The 25,185-nt window shown below is 37.7% G+C and overlaps 2 protein-coding genes across 3 annotated transcripts; one reads left to right on the top strand and one right to left on the bottom strand.

Annotated features, from left to right (window-relative positions):
- Positions 1 to 143: 143 nt before the first annotated feature.
- LOC307167557 (zona pellucida sperm-binding protein 4-like) lies at positions 144 to 2,460 on the top strand. The gene is made up of 8 exons (XM_079886753.1): positions 144 to 968; positions 1,048 to 1,235; positions 1,309 to 1,406; positions 1,478 to 1,635; positions 1,713 to 1,905; positions 1,970 to 2,117; positions 2,202 to 2,274; positions 2,354 to 2,460. Exons 1-8 carry the CDS (start codon positions 185 to 187, stop codon positions 2,428 to 2,430), a joined length of 1,719 nt encoding a protein of 572 aa, XP_079742879.1. The 5' UTR covers positions 144 to 184; the 3' UTR covers positions 2,431 to 2,460.
- A 2,934-nt stretch (positions 2,461 to 5,394) lies between these two features.
- On the bottom strand, positions 5,395 to 23,513 carry LOC307155654 (butyrophilin subfamily 1 member A1). 2 transcript variants are annotated; one of them, XM_079866469.1, is made up of 10 exons: positions 23,304 to 23,513; positions 16,052 to 16,154; positions 13,991 to 14,089; positions 12,320 to 12,421; positions 12,104 to 12,220; positions 10,346 to 10,483; positions 10,193 to 10,244; positions 9,093 to 9,119; positions 8,948 to 8,974; positions 5,395 to 7,886 (listed from the first exon to the last, which is right to left on the bottom strand). In XM_079866469.1, the coding sequence occupies exons 2-10, from the start codon at positions 16,112 to 16,114 to the stop codon at positions 7,327 to 7,329; spliced, it is 1,185 nt and encodes a 394-aa protein (XP_079722595.1). In that variant the 5' UTR covers positions 16,115 to 16,154; positions 23,304 to 23,513; the 3' UTR covers positions 5,395 to 7,326. The 2 variants fall into 2 exon arrangements, with proteins under 2 accessions (XP_079722595.1, XP_079722594.1); XM_079866468.1 differs by having other exon boundaries at positions 12,104 to 12,223; positions 23,304 to 23,461.
- Between the last annotated feature and the right edge of the window lie 1,672 nt (positions 23,514 to 25,185).

The following is a 25,185-nucleotide window of genomic DNA, read 5'->3' as shown; positions in this document are numbered from 1 at the left end:
GGTGGGAAAAAAAAAACCTTTAAGAACCAATAGAATCACCCGGTTGCATTAACTCCCACTCATGCAAGTCTGGAGAATCATGAATGTTAATGAAGAGGGAGGAATTATCATTAATTAGCCAAAGTCTGTATAGTACAAAAAGACCAAAGGGCAGCATCTCAATAGTGTGACAAGCTGTTAAACAATGGCAGGAAGTTGGTGTACTCTTCAGTCTCTGGCACTTTGTGTTTGGTTCTGTGCTTTCTGTCATGCTGTTCCACAGTGGAGTAATCTGCCCCAGAGTCCTCAGACTCTGATGTTCCAGCAAACTGACCAGCAGTTTCAACAGCAAGCTAGTCAACAGTTTCCTCGGCCAGTTCAACAGCAAGCTAATCAACAGTTTCCTCGGCCGGTTCAACAGCAAGCTAATCAACAGTTTCCTCGGCCGGTTCAACAGCAAGCTAGTCAACAGTTTTCTCGGCCGGTTCAACAGCAAGCTAGTCAACAGTTTCCTCTGCCGGTTCAACAGCAAGCTAGTCAACAGTTTCCTTGGCTGGTTCAACAGCAAGCTAGTCAACAGTTTCCTCAGCAAGCTAGTCAACAGTTTCCTCAGTCAGTTCAACAGCAAGCTAGTCAGCAGTATCCTCAGTCAGTTCAACAACAAGCTAGTCAGCAGTATCCTCAGTCAGTTCAACAACAAGCTAGTCAGCAGTATCCTCAGTCAGTTCAACAAGCTAGTCAACAGTTTCCTCAGTCAGTTCAACAGCAAGCTAGTCAACAGTTTCCTCAGTCAGTTCAACAGCAAGCTAGTCAACAGTTTTCTCAGCAGTTTCCGCCTAAGCAGCCAGTGGCACAGGCAGAGCCCCTTGACAAATGTGCTGTAGCTGATTATGAGCAGATCCAATGTGGACCCCCTGGTATCAGTGGTGCTGAGTGTGCAGCTATCAACTGCTGCTTTAATGGACAGCAGTGTTACTATGGGAAGGCAGGTAAGACTGTTGATCCAATGCAAAGGTGTTCATGTTAAACTGATCTTCAGCAATAACCTGTTCTTGTAACTCATTCCAGTGACTGTCCAGTGTATAAGAGATGGTCAGTTTGTGGTAGTGGTGGCTAGGGATGTTACGCTTCCTCGATTGAGCCTGGATTCAGTCCGTCTCCAGGATGGAAGTGACCCATCTTGCAGTCCTGTGGGATCCACACCTTTCTTTGCTATATACCAGTTCCCTGTCACTGCATGTGGCACGAGCATGATGGTGAGTAGCTGCTTGTGGTTTTCTTCTGCATGGCTTAGAATGGACTGGATGCCAACAGTGTTACTATTTGCAGGAGGACAGTGGATATGTGGTGTATGAAAACAGAATGACCTCCTCGTATGAAGTTGGTATCGGACCACTTGGTTCCATCACAAGGGACAGCCATTTTGAGTAGGTGACGTATGCTTTATCATAAATGTTAAACATTGACAAATGCTACAAGCTCACTGTTTGTTTTCCAGGCTTCTCTTCCAGTGTAGGTACTCTGGTACTTCAGTGGAAGCTCTGGTTGTGGAGGTCAACACTGTTCCTCCACCTCCACCAGTAGCTGCTCTTGGACCCCTCAGGGTGGAGCTTAGACTGGCAAATGGTCAATGTGTCACTAAAGGCTGTGCAGAAGGTAAGTGTTTGTCCCGAGTATGCCTAAAGCCTCAACTCCAGGTTGCATCAGTTTTTAGTTAAACACTGTATCCTCAGGGGATGAGGCATACACATCGTACTACAGTGACGCTGATTATCCAGTTACAAAAGTCCTGCGAGAACCGGTGTATGTTGAGGTGCACATTTTGGAGAGGACTGACCCCAACATTGTCCTGATGCTGGGACATTGCTGGGCAACACAAACCCCCAATCCACTCAGTCTACCCCAATGGGACCTTCTGGTTGATGGGTGAGTAAGGCCAGTCTTTATCCATATACTGTAAGTCATTTCTGACTGCCTCTTTGCCTTTCAGATGCCCTTACCAGGATGATCGTTACCTGACCACATTGGTTCCAGTGGCTGGATCTTCTGGTCTTCAGTTTCCCACCCACTACAAGCGCTTTGTTGTGAAGATGTTCACATTTGTAGATTCAGCATCACTGGCTCCTCTGCAGGAAACCGTATGTTCTGCAGCCTTACCTCAAGCCTTAATATTGGTGCTTTTTATAGTGAATTCTATGGTTTAACCCTTTCCCCTCTGTTAGATCTTCATCCACTGTAGTACAGCGGTGTGCCATCCCTCTTTTGGCTCCTGTGAGCAAAGCTGCGCTAGGAAAAGTGAGTGCTTGCTGTAAATTGACTTCAGGAACTAAATTTCTTTTGTTTTTAAATGCCCCTTATGCTTCACTTTTTACAGGAAGAGACACGCATGTCAAGACCATCTCTAGTGGGCAAACTGTGGTGTCTAGTGGAGAAGTCATCCTGGTCATGTGAATTAAGTTTAATAAACTTCCTGAAACTCAACAGTTTCTCTTTGGTGTGATTTCTGACTGGAGTTTGTTTCATAACTGTTTTGAGTTGTAGGGCAGCACTACTAAACCCTTTTCTTTTGTGCATTGAGGTTATAGACTTGAACTAAATGGGCAAAGCTTCTGCCCAAGCCATTTAACTTCACTATTTGCTAAGCTCTAGTTCCTAACTTAGGGCCCCCATTCATGTTTTACATGGTATCAAATTAAGGGTTGTGTAACTTCTTACATTTGACTTGATGGCTGGACTAACATAACTGCACATTGATACTCAGGCATGCCCAAGGCCCTGTAAGGTCACTTGTTGGCTTTTTATTTTTCTTCAGGATAGTCCCAGTAATATTTTAGAAGTAGACTGCTTAAGCATTAATCCCTTAATGGTTACATCCCACTTAGGTTGCTGTCCAAGGCCTTTTTTACACCTGTTAAGCATTTTTGTAAATCCAATCACAAGTGGACTGTGGTAAATGCATAAAGGGTTTAATACATTTTTTGCTTTACTTTTTTTACGACTTCCAGAGATAGTTAAACCCATTTAGCCAGATTGCTTTCATAACATAGATGCTCATGTGTTTTGAACATCTGCGAACACCGCCTATTCTACTGGTGCCTTCATGTGCTATGGTAAATACCAAAAGCCGACATGGAAAATGCACATGAACACCCCCTCATGTGGTATTTTCCACTGGGCAACTCGTAGAATATTTTGATGCACGAGTTGCCGAGATGAGAACCTTTGACCTTTTCAAAATGGCGGAGAGCAACACAAGAGTCGTGAATACTGTTAGCGGATAGTTTTTGTAGCCTATACAATGTGTCATTAATGATTGTAATATAATGCGTTAACACTCAATTTTCAACTTCGCTGCAATTTCCTTGGTTCATATTTAATCATTTTATGTCATGTTTTATTTTTTTTAATTATGTTTTAATCATCAGAAAGCACCACATTTACGTTTTTTTGTGTTTTTTTTGTAAAGATAAAAAAGATACTCTACTGACACGGACCTTGCGGGTACTACATTATGACAACAAAAGCACTTGAACGCAACACACTGGTAAATACCAGTTCACAAGTGGAAAATATAATCTTTTCCATAGCACGTGAAGGCAGCATACCACCTATACTGACCTAATAATAAACATTATAGGAAGTGTGCTAGCAGATGTGATTTAAACTCTGTTGGGTCAAGCTCTAAGTTTGGTTTGAAGACAATGTACCAAGTGTAACACAGGCCAGCTAGTAGTTGCTAAAACTTCACTTTCCTGAACTCAATAGGCGTTCTAGTGACTGATGCTAGAGACTGCAGTCTTCAGTCTCCTTGTTGGAGTGACTCCCATGCCGGAGACCCGCTACTCTCTGTATGTTTTTTCAAAAACGTCACAATAGCAAAACGTAGACCCTCCCCTTGAAAAAATTAGAACAGAAGTGAACAAAGGAGACCAATTAAAGCAGTGGTTCTCAACTCCAGTCCTCGGGACCCGCTGCTCTGCACATTTTGTATCTCTCCCTTATTTAACACACCTGAATCAGATCATCAGCTCGTTAAGAGAGACTCCATGAACTGAACTGAGTGTGTCAGATAAGAGAGACATACAAAATGTGCAGAGCAACGGGTCCCGAGGACTGGAGTTGAGAACCTCTGAATTAAAGCACCAGGTGTAAACAGGAATGTCTAATTGTGATCCGATCTACCATAATTAATACCATCTTAACAACGGGTGTGAACAGTGCTTGAGAGCTTTAAATATGTGGCCATGCAAGAACTGCCCTTATTAGTTCTTGAGGAGTGTGCACTTTCACATGACCAGTTATTTGGTCTTAAAGTCCCCCTGCAGTCAATTTTATCCCTTAAAACTCATCTTTGATCAACAAAATGACACATTTAAACTTTTTTTTTTAGCTTGAAAAGTTTTTCATGCCTTAAAATTGCTTGAATGCAACTCTACACCGTTGCCTTATTTAGTATATGTGGTTCTATGAATATGCAAAAATTAGCCCTGCCTCAAATCACTCACACCAGTTCAGAGATCCGGTCGTTGACGTGTTTTTACAGTTTAGAGAAATAATGCTTTTGAGCGCTTTCATTGTGAAATCTGTTATTTGTAATTGTCCCACTGGAGACAAAGGTGATGGCAGCAGGTAAAATACTTCCATAATATGTTTAGGTGAAGAGAAAAACTTTGGATGGAGCCTATCCTCCTCTGACAAGACAATAAATGTGTATTTCAATAAATTTGGGGTATATTATCGCCTTATAATTTCAGGGCTAGCCTGCACCCTGCTACATAAAATGATAAGCTATACTAAAGGATACGGTGCCTGCAGGATATTATGAGCCTTTATTATAAAAATTACTGTATTTTATAATGAAAAAATGTAAGAATAGAGCAGCTATGGCTGAGACAGGCTTACAATATCATAGTAACATTACCCTTATGAAAAGTAAATCATTTTGAATGTCGGTAACCAAACCTTTGATGCACCCCATTGACTTCCATAGTATTTTTTTTTGTCTTAAAATATCTTTTTTTTTCCTGAATTTAAATTTTGAAGTGAACTATTCCTTTAAAGTTACAGCTATTTTAAGAAGCCATGGACATAATGAAAAAAAAGTTGTTTGATTAGATTGTAAAATAGGCTGTAATTTGTTGAAGAAATGGAGAATTTTGCTCTTCTTTCTTTCTTTATTAAAATTCAATTAAAATTAGAATTAAAATTCTATGTTCTAATTAATTCACTCAATTTAATTATGCCTTTTTTTAACCAATTCCTAAATAATAACAACTCTAAACACACTTTTAACTATAAATTCATCACTATCACAAATGACACTCATTTGCACTATTGTAAGTTTATCTCACAATGCATGTACATAAAGTGCAAATGAGTAATATCTGCCAGATAAATAAGAGTGAACACACAGGGTTGAAGTTATTTCTTTTTATTATTCACATAAAGTGCATTTTTCATGATTTGAGTTAGTCAGATGAATGTGAAAGTGCAGACAGGGCAGGTGAACACTATTATAATAAGGTTCAGATAGACGCAGGTTCAAAAGTACCACAGAAGCAGCAGCTGAAAGACATCGTACTACCTTGATGAAATTACTGGTCTGGATCGCTGTCAGTCATAAGGACTGACCATCTAATATGGCCCAGTGGTTTATCTAATGCTAATGAGGTCTAGAATACTGGTTCTCAACTGGTTTTGCTTCAGGACTATACACTTTTTTTACATCAGACGACCCAACACAGTGTGTGTTTACTGTCAAAAAATAGACCTTAGCATCAAACACTCATCTTGCTATGAACTGCATATGCTCAACAATACACAAAACGATTAACATATATTGGCTGAAGAAGACAATTCTCTTCAAAGCTTGAGGGGTTTCTAATTGTCTTTGAATTTCAATTGTTTCTCACCAGCCACATTGTGGTTGTCACAAACCATTAAAAGTGAACCAGGGTTTAATGTAGTCCGGGTCACATTTTATTTTACGTTGCTTTATTTTGTTCATGGTTTCCGAGAATGAGGGGATGTCTGTCGACCAAGTGACGAACGCATTTGTGCCAAAATACCACTAGTGCTGTCTTCCCTTTTTAAAGGGGCTTTATGTAGAAACCCTTGTTTTTAGCGACACCGGTGGCCGTTAAGTGAACTGCAACCAGAAACGTATTGTTTGTGCTTGCACTCGTGAACACGTAACTTACGTACAAGAGACTGAATGTGATTCAAGAACGTTTTTTTCCCCGTTCTTCGCTTAGAAGTAAAAAGAAGTTGGAAATACATTTGCAGTGATATATTGTTAGCGAACATCCCAACGCCGTCCACGCGGCTGAGAGCGACAGTTAGATGAATCTGTAAATATGTGCTGCACGCTTTTCTCTTAATAACACAATAAACACAACAAAAAATGATAGCAGTGAGAAAACAGCAGTTCAGAAAGCATCTGATCATAGAGATGTGGATGTTTGCACCAGCTCTGCGATTCACCGGCATCATGTCGACAGAGGAGGTCATTAAAATCACACTGTTATGATAGTTCGATTATTAGGCTTTGTGAGACTATAGTTTGAATTAGAATCCCTTTTCTTTGCATGACACATTAACATTACAGTACAGAATGGCTCTTTCGGCATTATCCTGAACATAAGCATCATGTGTCATTGAACGGAAGAGAGGCTTTCGGGAGCACGCATAAACGTCACATCTTTCGGATTTTAATGGGAAAAGTGACCAGAGTCCTTCGCATAAATTCAGTTAATACAGGCTAGGAAGTCGCAGAAGATCTTGTTTTTTCATTTTCGTTACACGCTGGTCAGACATAGGCAATAAAAAAGCTAATAATACATGAAAATTCGTACATATAGCCCCTTTAAAAGTTGACAGTCCCTCTTTTTTTCAACGTAAGAGGCTTGAATGTGCGAGGAGTCCGGTCTCGTCCGCTTCCAGTTATTTTAGCTGTTCAAAAACTGCTTAAAGGGATACTCCACTTTAAAATGAAAATTCTGTCATCATATACTCAACCTCATGTTGTTTAAAGTGTTTAAGTGGATTATCTCTTTAATATTGTACTTTTTAAATGTATTATCCTAAAACTAAACTCATGGTTTGTAGTGCAAATAGTTTTTACCTTATTTTCTAGTTATTTACCAATAGCGACTAATGAAGTGAACTTTCTTTCGCTAGGAGTGGGAAGCCCAAAGTATACTTCATAAAAATGTATTTGTTGCCCTTTTCTTTGCACGTTTCTCCTGCTATCTCTCTGAACAAAGCGTAACTTTCTCAGGCTGCGACCGGTTGAGAACCACTGCTCTAGAGATTAAGCACTGGGCTCTGGTTGGAGTCGATGGGACCTCAACCCCACAGGCACATCCCGGGACACAGGCAGTGGCTCCTGTTCCCCGGAGATCTGATCACCAGGTCCTTCACGATCTCCACCGTTCCGAAGAGCGGGAAGAGCTTCTCGTCAAATGTCTCGTTGTAGGTGTAGATGTGGGAGCGGTTCTCCACGTCATAGAAGGACAGCTGGCCCTGGCCGAAGTCAAGGTAGACGCCGACCTTTCGAGGAATTAAGGAGGCCGGCAGGCCGGTGAAGGGAACGGTGAGGGCCTTCAGCTCCGTGCCGCGCTCCAGCCGAAGGCTCAGGTATCCCGTGTTGGTGTTCAGGGACTTGAAGCCCTTACGCAAAGCTGACTCTTTCGCCACGCCGATTCGCCAGTCCATTTCTCCAACATCCACCTCCCAGTAATGGCGGCCAGAGGCGAAGCCTTCGGATCCGACCGCGCACCACCAACCGTCGAAGCGCTGGTGATAGTTGGGCACGTCTTTGCGCTTGAAACCACAGCGCATGCGCCTCTCATCCTCGGAGATCAGCAGGTCGGGATTGGCCGTGTCCAGGTCAAGGGTCACCTCCACTATGAAGGAATGAATGGAGGGTCAAGACAAATGAATCAAATTATAAACTATGAATCGTTCAAAATGGCTAAAGAGCAGCAAATGTAGGCCGCATTTTAAGTCATCAAAGCCTTGCTTTCGATACAAAGTATGGTTTAAAGGATACCATTTTTAAGCCCGGGACACACCAAGCCAATGTCAAATAACTAGAGGTGACGAAAGCTGACATGTCAGTTGCGTCTCGGCAGAAAAGCTGCGCTTGAACACACTAAAAGGACTAAAGGTGACTGTCACTAGTGTCACTAGGACTAAAACGACTAGTGCCGACGGTGTGGAACACGCCACAAAAACTGGGCCGCTGATACTAGTCGACGGTCGGCCTGGTGTGTGAGGGCCTTTATACAAAATTACAATTCTAGAATACTTTTCAGACTCTGTTTATAAAATAATCAGTATACCAATATGTATATTTGTATGTGATGCTATACTTGTAATCCCATAATGATTTGTGACAAGATGGTATTTTTATATTTTTGGTATTAAATCGTATTTTAGTATCTTTCGGTATAATTAAAAGTAAATAGCTCAAGAAATCTGAATTTTACTCAGTATTTGTCTGTGAAGTGTATTTTTTATTAAATACACATTTAAAAGCAACATTTAATAAACTGGAAGTTTTGAGCATTCAGAAACAATGTTTTCATAACTTAATGGTAACATTTGCAAAATGATTTTAGAAAGTTTTCTGTTAGCTACTTAAAAAATGAGCTTTGCCATCACAGGAATAAATGACATTTTAAACTATATTTAAATAATATTACTGAATTTTTTAATCAAATAAATGCAGCTTTGGTTAACATAGTATACTTCTTTTGTCTAAAACATAAAAAAATATTAACGACCCCAAACTTTTGAACGTTAGTGTTGTATCTATTGAAGGCGAAATCTTGTCAAATGTGAGCTGAATCTCATGTGAGAAACACTATTTGTGTGATTCTGCCCAATTTTGTGGTTCTGTTACAGTAAGGATGATGCTTTAGAAGGGCAGCCGTCTTTGTAGTCATCAGAGCACATGTCTTACCTCCTGCATCACAGATCCAGTCCCACACTAAATACAACAAAAGCAACAATCAGCTCAAGTTCACACTGAATCTTAATAATAAATCCACACTATAATTGCAAACTGCTGTCTGGAATATATTCAGAAGCACTAACATGTGACTCACCTATGTGAGGAATATATGGGGTGGCACCTAGTGAGTGAAAAACAACAACAAAAAAAGAGATTTGAGCGAAAAATATTAAAAATAAAGGATTTGTTAATATAATGCATAACATATACCACATGAATATATTTTCATCTAAATAAATACACTGCAAGTGTTATATGGATGCTGAACTCTTGAATCCAATGAAAATATTGTGTTTACATGTGCATCACATGTCAGGGGAGCAGCACATTTTAGCCAATCAGAAACGCTCTCTGCCTTTAACCTTCATCCTTCCCTCGCACTTTGTAACAAATCCTTCCCTCGCAGGTCAAAATGACCAGAAGCCCTAAAATTATACTTTATTTATTTATTTATTTATTTGTCCAGAAAGCTAATTTTATTTCATTTTAATAATATTTGTTCTATTTTTAATCTATTTGCTTTTTTTGTGTAGATTTTTTATTTTGTTATTTTATTTACCTTTAAATTACTAGATGCTATCAATAAATAATAAATAAATAATAATTTAAGTACATTCCTTTTAACTTAAATTCAAAATAACTCTCAATTTCATGCATAAACCTTTTAATTCAGCTCAAAATATCTTTCATTGGGTGTCTTTGCCGACCTCTTGTGGGAAAAAATTATATAACATGATATCTCTTTATAGCTCTATTTGGAGCAAATGAGTTTCTCTTGAGTTTCATTTCTCTTTCAATATGCATTCAGATACACATGTAGAAATTTTTTTGGTAAAGTTTTAGCATTTGTTTGTTTGAATTTTGAGCATTTTTAGGTTTTTCTATGATAACTGAAGCATTACATTCATTCCGTGAGGGAAGGATTTGTTACTTTTTAAAATCTAAACCACAAAACTCCTTGAATCCATTAAAAAAAAATTGTGTGTGTGTGTATTCGTGGTTCAAGTGCAACAAAAGTCCTAGGGTCTTGGACCCCTAACATTTTTTTTAAAATGAGTTTCGGGCCAAAATGACCAGAGGGAGGGATGAGAACAGATCCAGGTTTGTTGACAATGGCTAAAGTCGTTTATTGCACCTTTAACATCTTTTGTTTTTAGATTCACGATATTCAAGACACTGAAGAGAAGATCTGACCTATTTTCTGGCTCCTCTGTTTCCACATGAGCCACTTTTGGGGAATGTTTTCCTGAACACACAGATAAATCAGAAAGGTTTTGTGTTACTATAAAGCCATTTGTTGGCTGAATTCCCCTCTGAAGTTCCTGTGATGTGTGACTTCCTTCATACCTTGTCTAGTTCTTTGTTGATGAGTGTCCAGAACACCAGCTCCACGGCCGACTGAAGGGTGGACATCCGCCCTCTTTTCCAGTGCGTCTCAAAGTCATCCAAAACCGCCACCACCTGCTCTCCAGGCCAGACACTTTGCTGCACACGGAGGGGGGAATGATGCAAAGATGCCACTCAATGCAACTGACATGCAACTATTCACCACCGAAAAACAATATTCAAAAGATAATAGCATACAGATCTGAGGATGTCATTTAAAACCTGTATGCTGATACTTTTCTCCACTGAACACAAAGGAAGCTCGGCTCTACGGGTTTTGACATTTGTTCAGCTTCTTCCATTAACCCTGTAAAGCTTGACACAGATGCAATATGTCCATTTTTGTGAAATGGAACAGTTTATTGAACCTTTAAAAAACATGAAAGTTTCCATATGTGTTTTATATCAGGCTTTTATGGCACATACTGTATACAGCAGAGGTGCCCAACCCTGCTCCTGCCGATCGACTGTTCTGCACAGTTCATTTCCAACCCTAATCAAACACACCTGCCTTTAATTTTCAAGCGATCTGAAGACGTTAATTGGTTGCTTCAGGTGTGTTTGATTAGGGTTGGAGATAATCTGTGCAGGACAGTCGATCGGCAGGAGCAGGGTTGGGCACCCCTGGTATACAGTGTAAACCCTAACTAAAACTCACTGTTTTGTGTTTTGAACTTGAACTTTTCAATTTAGACAAATTTAAATTTAACTGAAACTGAGCTGGAATTTCTATTTCCCAGCATGCTTTGCCATGACACTCAAAAGGGAAAGTAAATGCTAAAAGTGTTATATAGTGGGTTTTTTTTGTTGTTGTTTTTTTTGTGTGCAAAAGTAATGTTAAGTGGGAGATTTAGTAGTGTTTAATGTTTTGTTATGCTAGTTTAGAAGAGTTTCTGTTGAAGTTTCTTGTTCAGCATGAGCTTAGTTTGCGAAAAGATATATGTTAAATGTTTTATATTGCTGTACTCATTCTATGCTACTGCTATCAAAGTAAGGTGTTACCAATTAGAAAGGTAGCATTTTTTGAATGTTTCCAAGTTTCCACTACTAAAAATATTGAGATTACATGACAATTTTAAGTATGTGTTCTGTATGTAATGTGTATGAATTAGCTGAAGTTCTGCTTGATAAATGTTTTTGATGTAACTGATTACCTCAATTTTTTTGAGTTTTGCCAACTTATTCGGGTAAGTTTTTCAGAGTTTTCCAATTTCAGAGGCCAAAACTGAGCAAATATATGCAATTTGGTGCAGATGCTGATATTTTTATTGCCAAAAGGCAAGATACAATTCTGATAGTTTGTATAATGTAAATATGTAATTTTCTAAAAAAAACATTTGTATGGATAATCACATAATCCTAAATTGCTTCAATCCAGAAAGTGTTCATCTTGAAATATTACCAACAATATAAAAGTTATTCTGGCGTTTACTTTATAAAAATCAGTAAAGATTTCACAGCAGAAAAACATGTGAACTAAAGGTTGGCATTTTTACAATTACACTAAAAAAGGCTTTTACATGCTAAAAAACTATAAACTATCAATCAGATGACAGAAGGCATGTGGTAGATTGTGTGTTTTTCAGCAAAGTTTTGATCATGTTGATCATTTACTTTAGGGGCCTTAGAAACTTGCATATCAAATACCATACAGTAGGCGTTCTAGGGTTACACAGAAAGCCATGGAGAAGGTATTTTTCCAGTGTGATGTGTGAGTACCTCAGGTTGGGCCCTCAGGTCTTTGGTCCAGGTGAGGATGAGTCTCTTGGCGTTCTCCATGTCCTGATCCTTCCAGTCGCTGCTCTCTGGCCAGCCGTCCGTCTGCATTGGTCTTTTCTGTAATAACAATATTTGGTGACAAAACCTAGTGATTTGCAGCATTTGGTTTCAGTGAGTGCAGAAAAAAGTCAGTAAAGGTATAAATGTGTATCTCACCTTGCTCTCTAGCAGAGATGCCCACTCCAGAATGAAGGCCCTGCAGGATAGAGTCGGCCAAACATCCTCACTATTTGAGACGTGCTCCAAAACCTCAGACCTCTGTGACCAGCAGGAGAGAAGACACACACAACACACACACACGTGACACACATGAGCTCATCTCTGCATGACCAACATCACACTGAAAAATGTGAAACGACCCGGCCATATATATATATATATATATATATATATACTGTGTATATATTTTTTTTTTGGTGTGAATATGTCATTGAATTTGTCTTCCTGTCATTTAAATTCTACTTCAAAATGGAAGCCAATTAAAAGGATCATGACATGGATTTTTTTTTTTTATTATTTGAATATGTTCCTTGAGGTTCACTTATAATATTAATAAATTATATTGCGCACAAAAAATTACTTGTGAGGAAAAACAATTATTTTCAACCCTCATTCAGTAAACGGCCACTGTTATGATTGGCTATCATCTTTGCATAGGAAACAGTGTCAACAGCCACTCGCTATTGAACGCGAGTATTGTTTTGAAAACATTATCAATATAAAATGTAATCTACAGACAAATCATTATGAAATCATTTACTTGTCATCATTTACTCATTACTACTTTTGTGATGCAGCTGTCAGATTAAATACATCTGACCGCTTCATCTGTCAACAAAAGTTTCTTTGCGAACTCTCCATTACACTGTGCCTCGTTTATAAAACAAGATGCTCCGAACAAACATATATTCCTCCAAAGCGATCCAGGACGCCATTGTACTGAGACAAAACCCAGCTGTTGGACGTTCTTTCAGACTCAGGCATGTGGAGAATGTCGTAAGATAAACACATCTGTAATCTGTGCACTGTCTATCAGTGTAGACAGCGTCAGTGATCATAATATCATCTAAGATGGCGGCGCACACGTGCATTGCCTGTCTGCACTGTGGCAGAGAGAAAAGCTCTGTAGAGAGTCAGAGAATCATCAGCTCAAGCTGCCTTCGAGGATATTTACAGCACCAGATGCCTACGGCGTGCCAGAAATATAATAAAGGATTCCTCTCATCCTTGCAATCATCTCTTCACTCTTCTGCCATCCGGAGAGGGCTGTCGGTCTCTTAAGGACACGCACCTCCAGACTCCTGAACAGTTTTACCCACATGCCATCAAATATCTGAATTCTACTTAAAAACGAGGACAGTACATTATAAGCTACGGGCTTTTGCAATAATAATGTTTTATTTAATACATTTTTCTTATTGACTATATTTTACTATTTATACTTTTTTTTATGTTCTTCTTGTCTATATTTGTCTGTATACATGTTTTTATGTGAATGTACCACTGAGGAGAAGCACAAAACTTCACAATAAATCTATTCTATTCTATTATATTCTATTCTATTCTATAATGGGCTCTATTCACTTGTGGGGATCACCTATGGTGCGACGAACATTGATGTCTTGCTCTGGAGGCGGTCATATGCAAATGTATTTGCCTGTGTGACATCACAGATCCCGTAATATCAAAACGAGCTGTTTTTAGAGCTTGATTAAATAAATTCTTTATTATGTCAAAAGATCAAGGTAAATTTGATTTCTCATGTCACAACCCCTTTAAGTTCTGATTTTGCCCAACCTTTTACTGATCATGTATCAATGGCTGTACCTGACAGACCCGTCCCAGATCCTTGGCGAGGTCCACAATGAACTGCTGGCTCTCGTCCAGCGGTTCTCTCTTTTCATTCTTCGCCTTCTTACGAAACTCCTGTACACACACACACACACACACACACACACAAAACATTATTAAAGCTATTTCATTTCCAGTCTCAGTGACGGACTGTCCACAGGCACTGTCAGTTTAATCAATCTGTGCATTTTCTGGGGATTTCTCGCCTACTCTTTTATGAATACTGAGGATTCGGACATACTACTCTTATCACATACTGTTTTCTCCTACTATATAGTAGGGAAGTATGCGGTTTCGGACACAGCCATGTTGTCATTTCAGACAGTTAATGTTGTTCATGAAGGCTACGGCAAACAATCAAGGACAGTGATTAAAATGCCGCTCATGCGTGATCTACTTCCTCTGTCTTAAGTCTCATGAGCAGCAAAAGACTCACCGCTATTGAAATCAGTTACAATGACCAGCTAAACGGGCCTTTTATCTCACTTTTGGACTTCAGGATAGACAAAAGAAGGACAAACTTTAAGTTTGTTATGCCAACTAATGTCAAAGCTTTTAAAGGGACTATGTGTAGCTTTTTAGGTATTTTATTATCTAAAATCAATATTTTTATTCATAAATATGCCCTCAATGGTGTACAAATACCTATGCCAATGATCAGACTAATCCTCGCAAACGAAGAATTTATTATCTTTATATACATGAGATGGGTAAGTCCACGGAGGCTTCCATGTAGTTCCGCCATCTTGAAAAACTATAATAGCAGAGAGGGACAAAAAGTACTAGGCCAACGCGTTTCCACAACGCGTTTTCGTTCAGAGCCAGCGTCACGTGACTGAAGCCAGCAGAAGCGGAGGAGCAGAGCAGTGAGAGGCGCTTGTCACTGCCGCGGCAAGTTTAAAAGGCTGCACTGCACGGTTATTTATACATCGTTCATTCATACATATGCTGAGTCACAGGATAAGAAGTCCTCGTCTCGAAAAAGTCCAAAATAGACCGTAAAAGGAAACGTGACCGGAGATTACAAAAACAAGGGTTAATGTGGGGATAGCTAATGCAGGAGAAAGCTTTCAAAAGAGACGCTGAAGTTTCCTGCTTTCTTCTCGACAGGTAAGTCAATGTTACGGTCTTAATTACAAGCTTTTTTTTCATTGCTTGGTTGTGTACTTTATTACCGTATATACCCGAATATTAGACGAGGGTTTTGTCCTAAAAATAGGCTGAAAAATGGGGGGTCGTCTTATATTCGCGATATAGACAAAATCACGGGGGGAAAGGGAGAAAGAACAACGGAATTAATATGAAATAGTGACTGAAACGCGACCCATTAAGACAAATGATTTCGCCTATACTTGCATGTAAAATTAGAGAAGCAACATAATATCTGTGTTTAACTGAATTAAAACGCTGCTCCTCTCTGCCATGCGAGACGCAGAGCGAGCAAGCGAGAGAGAGAGAGAAAGAGAGAGAGGTGCGTGCGCGAGACACAGAGAGAGAGAGAGAGAGAGAGGTGCGCGCGCGAGACGCAGAGAGAGAGAGAGAGAGAGAGAGAGAGAGAGAGAGAGAGGTGCGCGCGAGACGCAGAGCAAGAGAGAGAGAGACACAGAGAGGTGCGTGCGCGAGATGCAGAGCAAGAGAGAGAGAGAAAGGCGCGCACGTGCTGGAAGAGAGAGAATGAATTATCAAAGTAATTTTCAAATACAATTCTTTTCTGTTAAAACCAGATTTTAAAATCAGATTTCATAGTTAAAGTTTTTCACAGTCAGTAATTTTTTTCGTTGTTTCAAGTTTCAGTTTGTTTTAAATAACAAACCTGTTCACCCAAAGAAAAACTCAGAAGTGCTATTAGAAGACATCCTGTCATAGCTTTTTGGTACATAAGGGCTACCGTAGATGCAACGCGCATTTGAAAAAGTGAGGTGCTAGAGAGCATTATATGTTTGAATGCAAAATACAATTTCACCACTAGATGGGAGAAATTCCTACACATAGTCCCTTTAAAGCAACTCAGACTACCGAGATATTTTTGCAAGGTACCTTAAACTTCTCTGCAACGTTCTTGGTTGGTTCGACCAGAAACTGAAGACACTGCATCATCATGGCTGGTGCTCACAGAAATCCTCCAAGAGAGCAAATAACACTGCAACAAAAAAAACAAAAACAAAAACAAAAAAAACAGGAAATTACTAAATTACTTCATAGCACAGAAAAGACAATTGCTGACCTAGCAGACTGTTTGTTGACTTTCACAACAGATCAATGATTAAACACTAAGCAGATTTATATGACTAACTTTTATGACCAAAACAGTCAGACCTTGCCCTTGACCTAAATAAAGCAAAGCTTCAGGAGTTCAGTGTTGATACGACCAGAGGTGGGTAGAGTATCCAAAAACTGTACTCAAGTAAAAGTACAAGTACTTATAGAAATATTTACTCAAAGTAAAAGTAAAAGTAATAATCTTAATAGTTACTTGAGTAAGAGTAAAAAAGTATCCAATGAAAAAACTACTCAAGTAGTGAGTAACTAGTTACTTCGGATCATATAGGCCTATATATATATATATATATATATATATATATATATATATATATATATATATATATATATATATATATATATGAAGACTTCATGATGCAAAAGCCTCTGAGTGCCATCTGAAATTTTCTTCTAAAACAATCATTTGTATCAAGCTCGTATATTTAAGGTCAGTAAATTCACTTTAATGACAATTAATAGGTAGGCTACTTTTCATTGCCATTTAAGTGTGAACATAAACATACAAGCTTGATAAAAATGCTCTTTTAGAAGAAAATTTCAGATGGTATTAGAGGCTTTTGCATCTGAAGTCGTCATAAAATGATATTATTTAGATTTTGTTTATTTAAATGACTATTATTATCAGCTATCTTTGCAACGAAAACAGAAGAGAGACATAAGCATTATTTCTGCCATCTGTATAGCTCGAAAATCATTGCCTGTCCTCTGGTTTGTATAATAGTAACTTATACAACTACATTTGTATTATTAGACAATGTCGAAATAAAGTGAATCTGTAGAGTGTTGCATTCAAAGGCATGTATTGACAGAGAAGAGTTAAAAACTCTTCACATGTGCTCGCGCTCATGACTGCTACTGAACATCTGAACACAAAAAAAAACAAAAACAAATAAAAGTACATCGACGGATCTTCTTCTGACTGTTCTCCAAAATATGATCAAATGTATATTTCTGCAAGCATGTTTAACCCTAAAACCCTATTGGGGACAAATGTGGGCAAAATTATTTTGATTTATTTTTTAAAAATACTTCCCTTGATCTGAGCGGTACAAGACTTGGCTACTTTTCCTAAGTTTGCCACCTGAACACACACACAAAAAAAAATGACTCGATTCTACAGTGTTAAGTGGGTGAAAAAAAAAAACTCCTTAATTGTCTGTTCGTGGACAAAAATGGGCACCCATAGGAATGAATGGGAAAAACTGTAATATAGAGCATTCTTGTTGTTTTTTTGTAAAAAAAAAATCAATAAATCCAATACAATGTATTTCTAACATACACACAAATGAAGGGCTGATCCTGTACAACATTCTCAACATGGCAAAAACTCTCACTCATACGCACACACACACACACACACACACAAACACACACAAACAAACACAAACAATGCATTCAATGAGCCTATGACAGAGCTGGGCTTTTTTATTTATTTTTTTATAAAAACTCACTCACACATACAAAAACAAAGAATTGAATGAGCCAATGTCTGACCATGTTTTTTGGTATGATCCAATCATCCACCCGGCTCATCACCCTCTCTCTCATACACACACACACAAACACAAACAATGCATTCAATGAGCCTATGACAGAGATGGGCTCTTTTTCTTTTTTTTCTTTTTTTTTTTCAAATAAAAACTCACACATACAAAAACAAAGAATTGAATGAGCCCATGTTTTTTGGTATGATCGAATCATCCACCTGGCTCATCACCCTCACGCACACACTCAGGCACACTTCAGAGTCAGATCAAAGTGCTACTGTCATATTTATCTAAGCATATTTTGGCATCTTTGTCTCACCGAACACAGATATATTTTTTTAAATTACAATTTTAACTTGTGATAGTCAAAAACTTAAGAGGTTAAATTAATTTGATATAGTGGTTCATAGAGTTATATGCACATAGAGTTCACAGCCTATATGCAGCCATTGAGTACTACAGCCATCTAGTGGCTATTGATATTATTGTTTTTTTTCTTAATTTAATACCAATATAAGACACCAGATGACAGCAAAAACACTTCATCTTTAGGTTTTAACTCTCAGAACTTAGTGGAATGTATGGAAGCCCGTTTCCGCCACGTTGAGTAAAAAAAAAAGATTCTTTAAGTCATAATAATGAGAAACTTTCTCATAATAATGACTTAACATCTCATAATAATGAGAAACTTTCTCATAATAATGACTTAACATCTCATAATAATGAGAAACTTTCTCATAATAATGAGAAACTTTCTCGTAATAATGACTTAACATCTCATAATAATGAGAAACTTTCTCGTAATTATGACTTAAACATCTCGTAATAATGAGAAACTTTCTCATAATAATGACTTAACATCTCGTAATAATGAGAAACTTTCTCATAATAATGACTTAACATCTCATAATAATGAGAAACTTTATCATAATAATGACTTAACATCTCGTAATAATGAGAAACTTTATCATAATAATGAGAAACTTTCTCGTAATAATGACTTAACATCTCATAATAATGAGAAACTTTCTCGTAATTATGACTTAAACATCTCGTAATAATGAGAAACTTTCTCATAATAATGACTTAACATCTCGTAATAATGAGAAACTTTCTCATAATAATGACTTAACATCTCGTAATAATGAGAAACTTTCTCGAAATAATGACTTAACATCTCGTAATAATGAGAAACTTTCTCATAATAATGACTTAACATCTCGTAATAATGAGAAACTTTCTCGAAATAATGACTTAACATCTCGTAATAATGAGAAACTTTCTCGTAATAATGACTTAACATCTCGTAATAATGAGAAACTTTCTCGTAATAATGACTTAACATCTCATAATAATGAGAAACTTTCTCGTAATAATGACTTATTTTCTCGCACTTCTACGCATGCGCAAAGCAGCGGAGCAGAAGGGCGTGCCACACTAGCGACATCCGCTGGTCAAAGCCGTGTAAATGCATCACAGCAAACTTGGCACGCTCTGCAAAACAGTTGTTTTCATTAAAGTCAGTTTGATCTACTAAGTGCAATCTGTAGTATCATTAAATAACATCATCAGTAGGCCTATCTTCCATACTTTTCCATGCGCACGATAAGGTGTAAAAGTGGAATGCAGAAGCAGGACGGTTACCATGGTAACGAAGGACGCCTGCTTGTGCACACCGATGGAAATTGTAAACATGAATTTACAAAACTATCAGATTAAAGTTGGAATATTACATTTATTCGTCAAGTTTAAGTGTAACACATATGTGTGTTAATATAACACGTATTTTGCAGATGCTTCTAGGATATTTGATGTGCAGGTTCATCTGGAAGATATCAATACAGAAATCACCTTTAAGATGTTTATGACTTTGGGGACATTTAAACATAAGTGGGCAGTGGAATGGGGGAAAACGCAAGGTCGAGACGTGTTTTTAAAAGCTGAACTTCTTTTCAATTTAGAACGCCGTGTCATGCGCAAGATTGCTGCAGAAGAGCGAGCGCAACGTCCGTCTAGTGCGCGTTTGCCTAGAAAAGCAATGAAAAAGCGCGTTCTGTATGAACGGACCCTTACACAGATTTCCAGATGAAGTGTTCTTAAACAGATTTGGAAAGGTGTGCTGTCATCCCTCCGTCTATTTGAAATCCATGGATCACCCTTGTATTGCTGCTTGTTCATACACAAAAATACAAATGAATATTACAAATGAATAAAAGACTATCTAGTATGGAAGCCTGTCTCATATACTGATCATTTATCTTTAATGTTATTCACTGCAGAGCGTGCCAAGTTTGCTGTGATGCATTTACACGGCTTTGACCAGCGGATGTCGCTAGTGTGGCACGCCCTTCTGCTCCGCTGCTTTGCGCATGCGTAGAAGTGCGAGAAAATAAGTCATTATTATGAGAAAGTTTCTCATTATTACGAGAAAGTTTCTCATTATTACGAGATGTTAAGTCATTATTATGAGAAAGTTTCTCATTATTACGAGATGTTAAGTCATTATTACGAGAAAGTTTCTCATTATTACGAGATGTTAAGTCATAATTATGAGAAAGTTTCTCATTATTACGAGATGTTAAGTCATTATTACGAGAAAGTTTCTCATTATTACGAGAAAGTTTCTCATTATTACGAGATGTTAAGTCATTATTACGAGAAAGTTTCTCATTATTATGAGAAAGTTTCTCATTATTACGAGATGTTAAGTCATTATTACGAGAAAGTTTCTCATTATTACGAGAAAGTTTCTCATTATTACGAGATGTTAAGTCATAATTATGAGAAAGTTTCTCATTATTATGACTTAAAGAATCTTTATTTTTTTACTCAATGTGGCGGAAACGGGCTTCCATAGGAATGATATTTTTAATGTAATTAAATAAATATAAAAAAATAACATAAAAATAAGCATAATTTACAAAGAAAATGTGGTATTTTAGAGGTAAATAAATTCAAAAATACCCCCAAAATTAAAAAAAACACCATAAATGGATAGAATAAATTTTATCGAAGACAGTGATATAACATTTATAATAAATGAAAAATTGTATCACACCTGAGACCTCTGTGCCCACATTTGTCCATGAACGAACAATTAAGGGCTGTTATGTGAATAGGGCATGAGGGTTAAACTGGTTAACTGTCGACGGCAGGTAAAGGCATTCGTTTTCAAGTCGAGTTCGCACGCCACTGCGCAACAATACACACAATACCGCGGGATGGCGGGTGTTCATAAACTGTGAACAATGGTAGCTTTATTTAATGTAAATTAATGTATATGTCCTAAAAACGGGTAATGTCATGCTTTCTAGTATCGTGGCGTAATAATCTGTTTGGTTGTAAAATGTATTACCTGAGTGAAATAAAATCGAATATATCGTCCTGACTCCTGTGGAATCATTCATTCACAGACAGCTTACGAAGATGTTCAACTAATAAAGATCTTCATCGCTGGCAAAAATATGATGCATTTGAAGATTTGCTCTCACTTGACTGTACTGTAGGTCCACTGCCACTTCATCTAACGCTCTTGATGTGCTTAAATCTTCCGGTTACGACTCCGAGTCCAGTGTGAATTGAAATCGCTTCAGATGATTCAGTGCGTGCAGGGAACTGAACAGATCATTCAAACTGATTCGCGAACCGATTTAGACAGATCTACCAACTTGTTTGATGAAGTCTTTGAACAGAATCGACTCAAAAGAGTCATTCATTTGTGAATTGAGCATCGCTCAAGTCCAGAAAAAAAAGATACAGCGCGCTTGGAATAAACTACGCATTTAACAACACATATTGCATTAAAATAAAGTAACGAGAGGAACGTCGCCCAATGTAACGAAGTAAAAGTACAGTTTTTTTCATTAGAAATGTACTCGAGTAAAAGTAAAAAGTACCCACATTCAAATCTACTCTTAAAAGTACAATTTTTCTAAAAAAGTACTCAAGTAAATGTAACGAAGTAAATGTACTTCGTTACTACCCACCTCTGGATACGACCCTTGTGAAAAAGGAGTGTGCTTAATTGTACTCAATGTGCACTTGTGGTGTATTTCAAATCCTAAAAGTATATTGTTTAAAAAACATTTAACAACACTTAAGTGCACTTAAAGAGAGACACTTTCATGACTGTATCTTAACACACTTAAGTAGACTTTTAAAAAGCGCACTTTGTAATAATGTCAAATTAATGATGTTAACGTTAATATGTTAATAATCTTTTGTCATACTTTAAAGAAGTGCACTTATTTTGATGTGTTGACTAACATACTAAAGCACATGTAAAGTACTTGATTATAATTTTAACTGTAGTGTGTTATTCGATATTACGTTTAAAGTTCAAATATTTTAAATGTACTAAATTGCAATTTCATTATTATAAATGTAATCGCAAATCTATTTTTATGACATACAAGTTTCAATAGAAATGACATTAAAGTGTCTTTTAGTTTATCATAAATGCTTGTCAGTTCATTCAGCAGTAACTTTAATTGTATTTCAAAGACGTGATTGTGAAATGTACTTCAATCCTACTTAAGTGGAACTGCTTTTAATATGCAACTATATTATATTCTTTTAAAGTACATTATTTCCATAAAATAACTCTTTTTATGACATTTTATCATTTTCTGAAAATAAAAAGTGTGCAAAATTCTCCACCATGATGCCAGTGTTGTTTAAAATTTAAAACAATGCATAATCAGCATATTTTAGACCATTATGAAAAAAAATATGCAAAAGCTAGCTACTAGTCCATCATTTGAATAGACTATAAATATCTGGGGATGAACGCACACGTGACGCAAAGCAGTCTGTAATTCAGTCTGGTGGAGGATTATCCTAACAACTCCTGTTGAAGACCAAACAGCCTGACTTATATTAATAAAACAAGGAAGAATATAGTTGCTAATTAACTGTTAACTAAATGAGCCATTAAATATAGCATAGATTCAGGAATTAATATCTCAGTCGCAGAGTATTATACAGAGGCAGAGCAATCCTATATGTATTGTGAAAATATGACTGAATACCAATTATAATTATTTATAGTTTCATTCCTGAAGACAGAAAAACAAAAGAGCATTAGCAGCTTATAATCAAAGGGCTCCTATACTGTAGCCTACATGCAATAATTTTGTCATGCGTTAAATATCTGGACTTCAAAAGGATTGTGAATATCATCAAGCATTTAATATAATGAAAATCTTTGAAATGTTATGACTGCACTGTAACGCTGACGAGCAGTCTAGACCTGCTGAGTAAATGCTGGAAGAGACACATGACTTTGCTGCACTGCACAAGATCTTTCGTGTATATTGATGAGGTAATGCCCTTGAATGACATTCTCAAATCAGTCCGACACAACAGCATCTGCAGGAGATTCACTGCGAGAGTATGTAAACAACGCCATGCTATCGTTATGAGAAAACAACATGCTGCAAAATATGTGCGAGAAATAACGAGACATGCAGAAAATAAATGAGCATGCGTAGCTGCATATGTCTATGCGTTCATCGCTGTACCTGCAGGAGGTGTGCTGTGTCGCTAGATGGGTCCTTCGCAGGAGAAAGTGTCAGAAAGTGTCTAGCGAGTGAAGTGGAGAATGAAGACTGCAGCGAACGCTTGACCTTGTTTACATACAGTGGCTTCCGAAGAGCCGAACACGAGCCGAACGTCCTTCGGGGGTTTCCGGAAACATCGATGCGGAATGAAAGCGACTCCATGTTTATTGTGGTCCAAGGGAAGTGAGTTTTACTGTACTATGATTTAACATTTCCTTTTTCTTTTTCTTTTCTTTACTTCGAACTTTATAAAAAGCATAACATAATCTAAATAAAAATTATAATAAATGTTAATAAAATCTAAATATACATTTGGGAATGTCAACAAAGTGCAGACTATTTTAACTTTATGTATTTATGTATGCATGGTATTTGGATTTCATACATTTGTTTCTTATTCAAACAAAATCCTGCAATCCAGCCATCTCCTCCCTTCCTCTTTCAACCTCCTTTTCACCGAAAATGTGTTTTAGTACAAAGAACATAAAAAATGTAGAACGTTGGAAAATAACATTGTCTTTTATGTTAGCCAAATGCTTTTAATCTTAGTCTCAGATTTAATTTAAAAAATTAAGTTAATTTGTGTTCCAACGATGAACGAAAGTCTTAAGGGGTTGGAACAACATAATTACTGACAGAATTTTCATTTTTGGGTGAACTAACCCTTAAACATAAACTGAACATACTAGAGTTGATTAAACTGACTCTTAGATCCGCAAGAAACGAAATGCTTGTTTTGCCTATATACAGTAAAGCAAGCTGCAATCTACATTAGTGCCTGGGTACTAATAATGTACTGCAAGAAACCATATTGCAATGTGTTTTATCAATTATTGGTCCCACCTCAACTATACTATTGTGGAGCAAGCAATATCCTTTTGGAATTGAACTTTATTAGGGCCCAAGCCCTGAAAGGGCGAAGGCCCTATTGTTTCCGGAAGGATTTATTTATTTTTTTTGCCACTTTTGATCGGACACAGGAAGTGTGTTATAACGTCTGCATACATTAACTGATCTTGATGAAACTTCAGCAGTGTGTTCGTTGTAAGAGGCCGATCACATTGATGTGACTATTGTGAGTCAAAGTTATAGCGCCACCAACTGGCAGCAGGAAGTGTGTCCCTTTAAAAATGCTTTGAAATCACTCTCTTATTTTTACCCGATTTGCTTCAAACTTTATGTGTATAATGTAGACACACGGCAGATGTAGACCTGTGAAAGGATTATTGATATCTTAGATACTGTTGCCATGGCAATGCATCAAACTTTAATATTCTTTTTTGATGCTTTTGAGACTCTTAGCATGCTTGAAATTGGATGAAACTCGACAGACACATCCCATTCATTAGCCAGTAGACATGTGCAAAGTTTCAGAAACGGGCGTGGTGGAATGGCTCAGTAGCGCCACCTTTTGACCAAAGTGGGGGGTTAGATTCATCTACAGCAACAAAACTTGGTATGTATATTGTTCTCATCAAGCCGGACAACTTTCTAATTTTCAGTCATTAGCTCCGACCAACAGGAAGTCAGATATTTTGGTTTGAATGTGGATTTTTCTGGAGAATTTTCTCTCTCTCTGTCTCTGTGTGTGTGAGGGGTGGGGGGGATATTTCACCCTTTAACGGGGTCTGAAAACTTGGTCCATAGATCAAACACGCTTGCATGAATTAATATGAAACTCAGTACACGTATAGATCTCATCGGGCCGAACAACTTTCCCCGGTCAAGTTTTACGCCAGCCCAACAGGAAGTCGGCTATTATGGGTTGTTTGGAGAACGCTTGCCCTGGAATTTGAAATAATCCTCCTAGGAAATTCTTTCAATTGCCACCAAACTCGGTCAG

This window comes from Squalius cephalus (assembly GCF_949319135.1).
Source record: "Squalius cephalus genome assembly, chromosome: 1".
In the NCBI taxonomy this organism is placed as follows: domain Eukaryota; kingdom Metazoa; phylum Chordata; class Actinopteri; order Cypriniformes; family Leuciscidae; genus Squalius; species Squalius cephalus.
The sequence above is the reverse complement of the archived record's forward strand: the minus strand, read 5'-3'. Positions and strand labels throughout refer to the sequence as shown.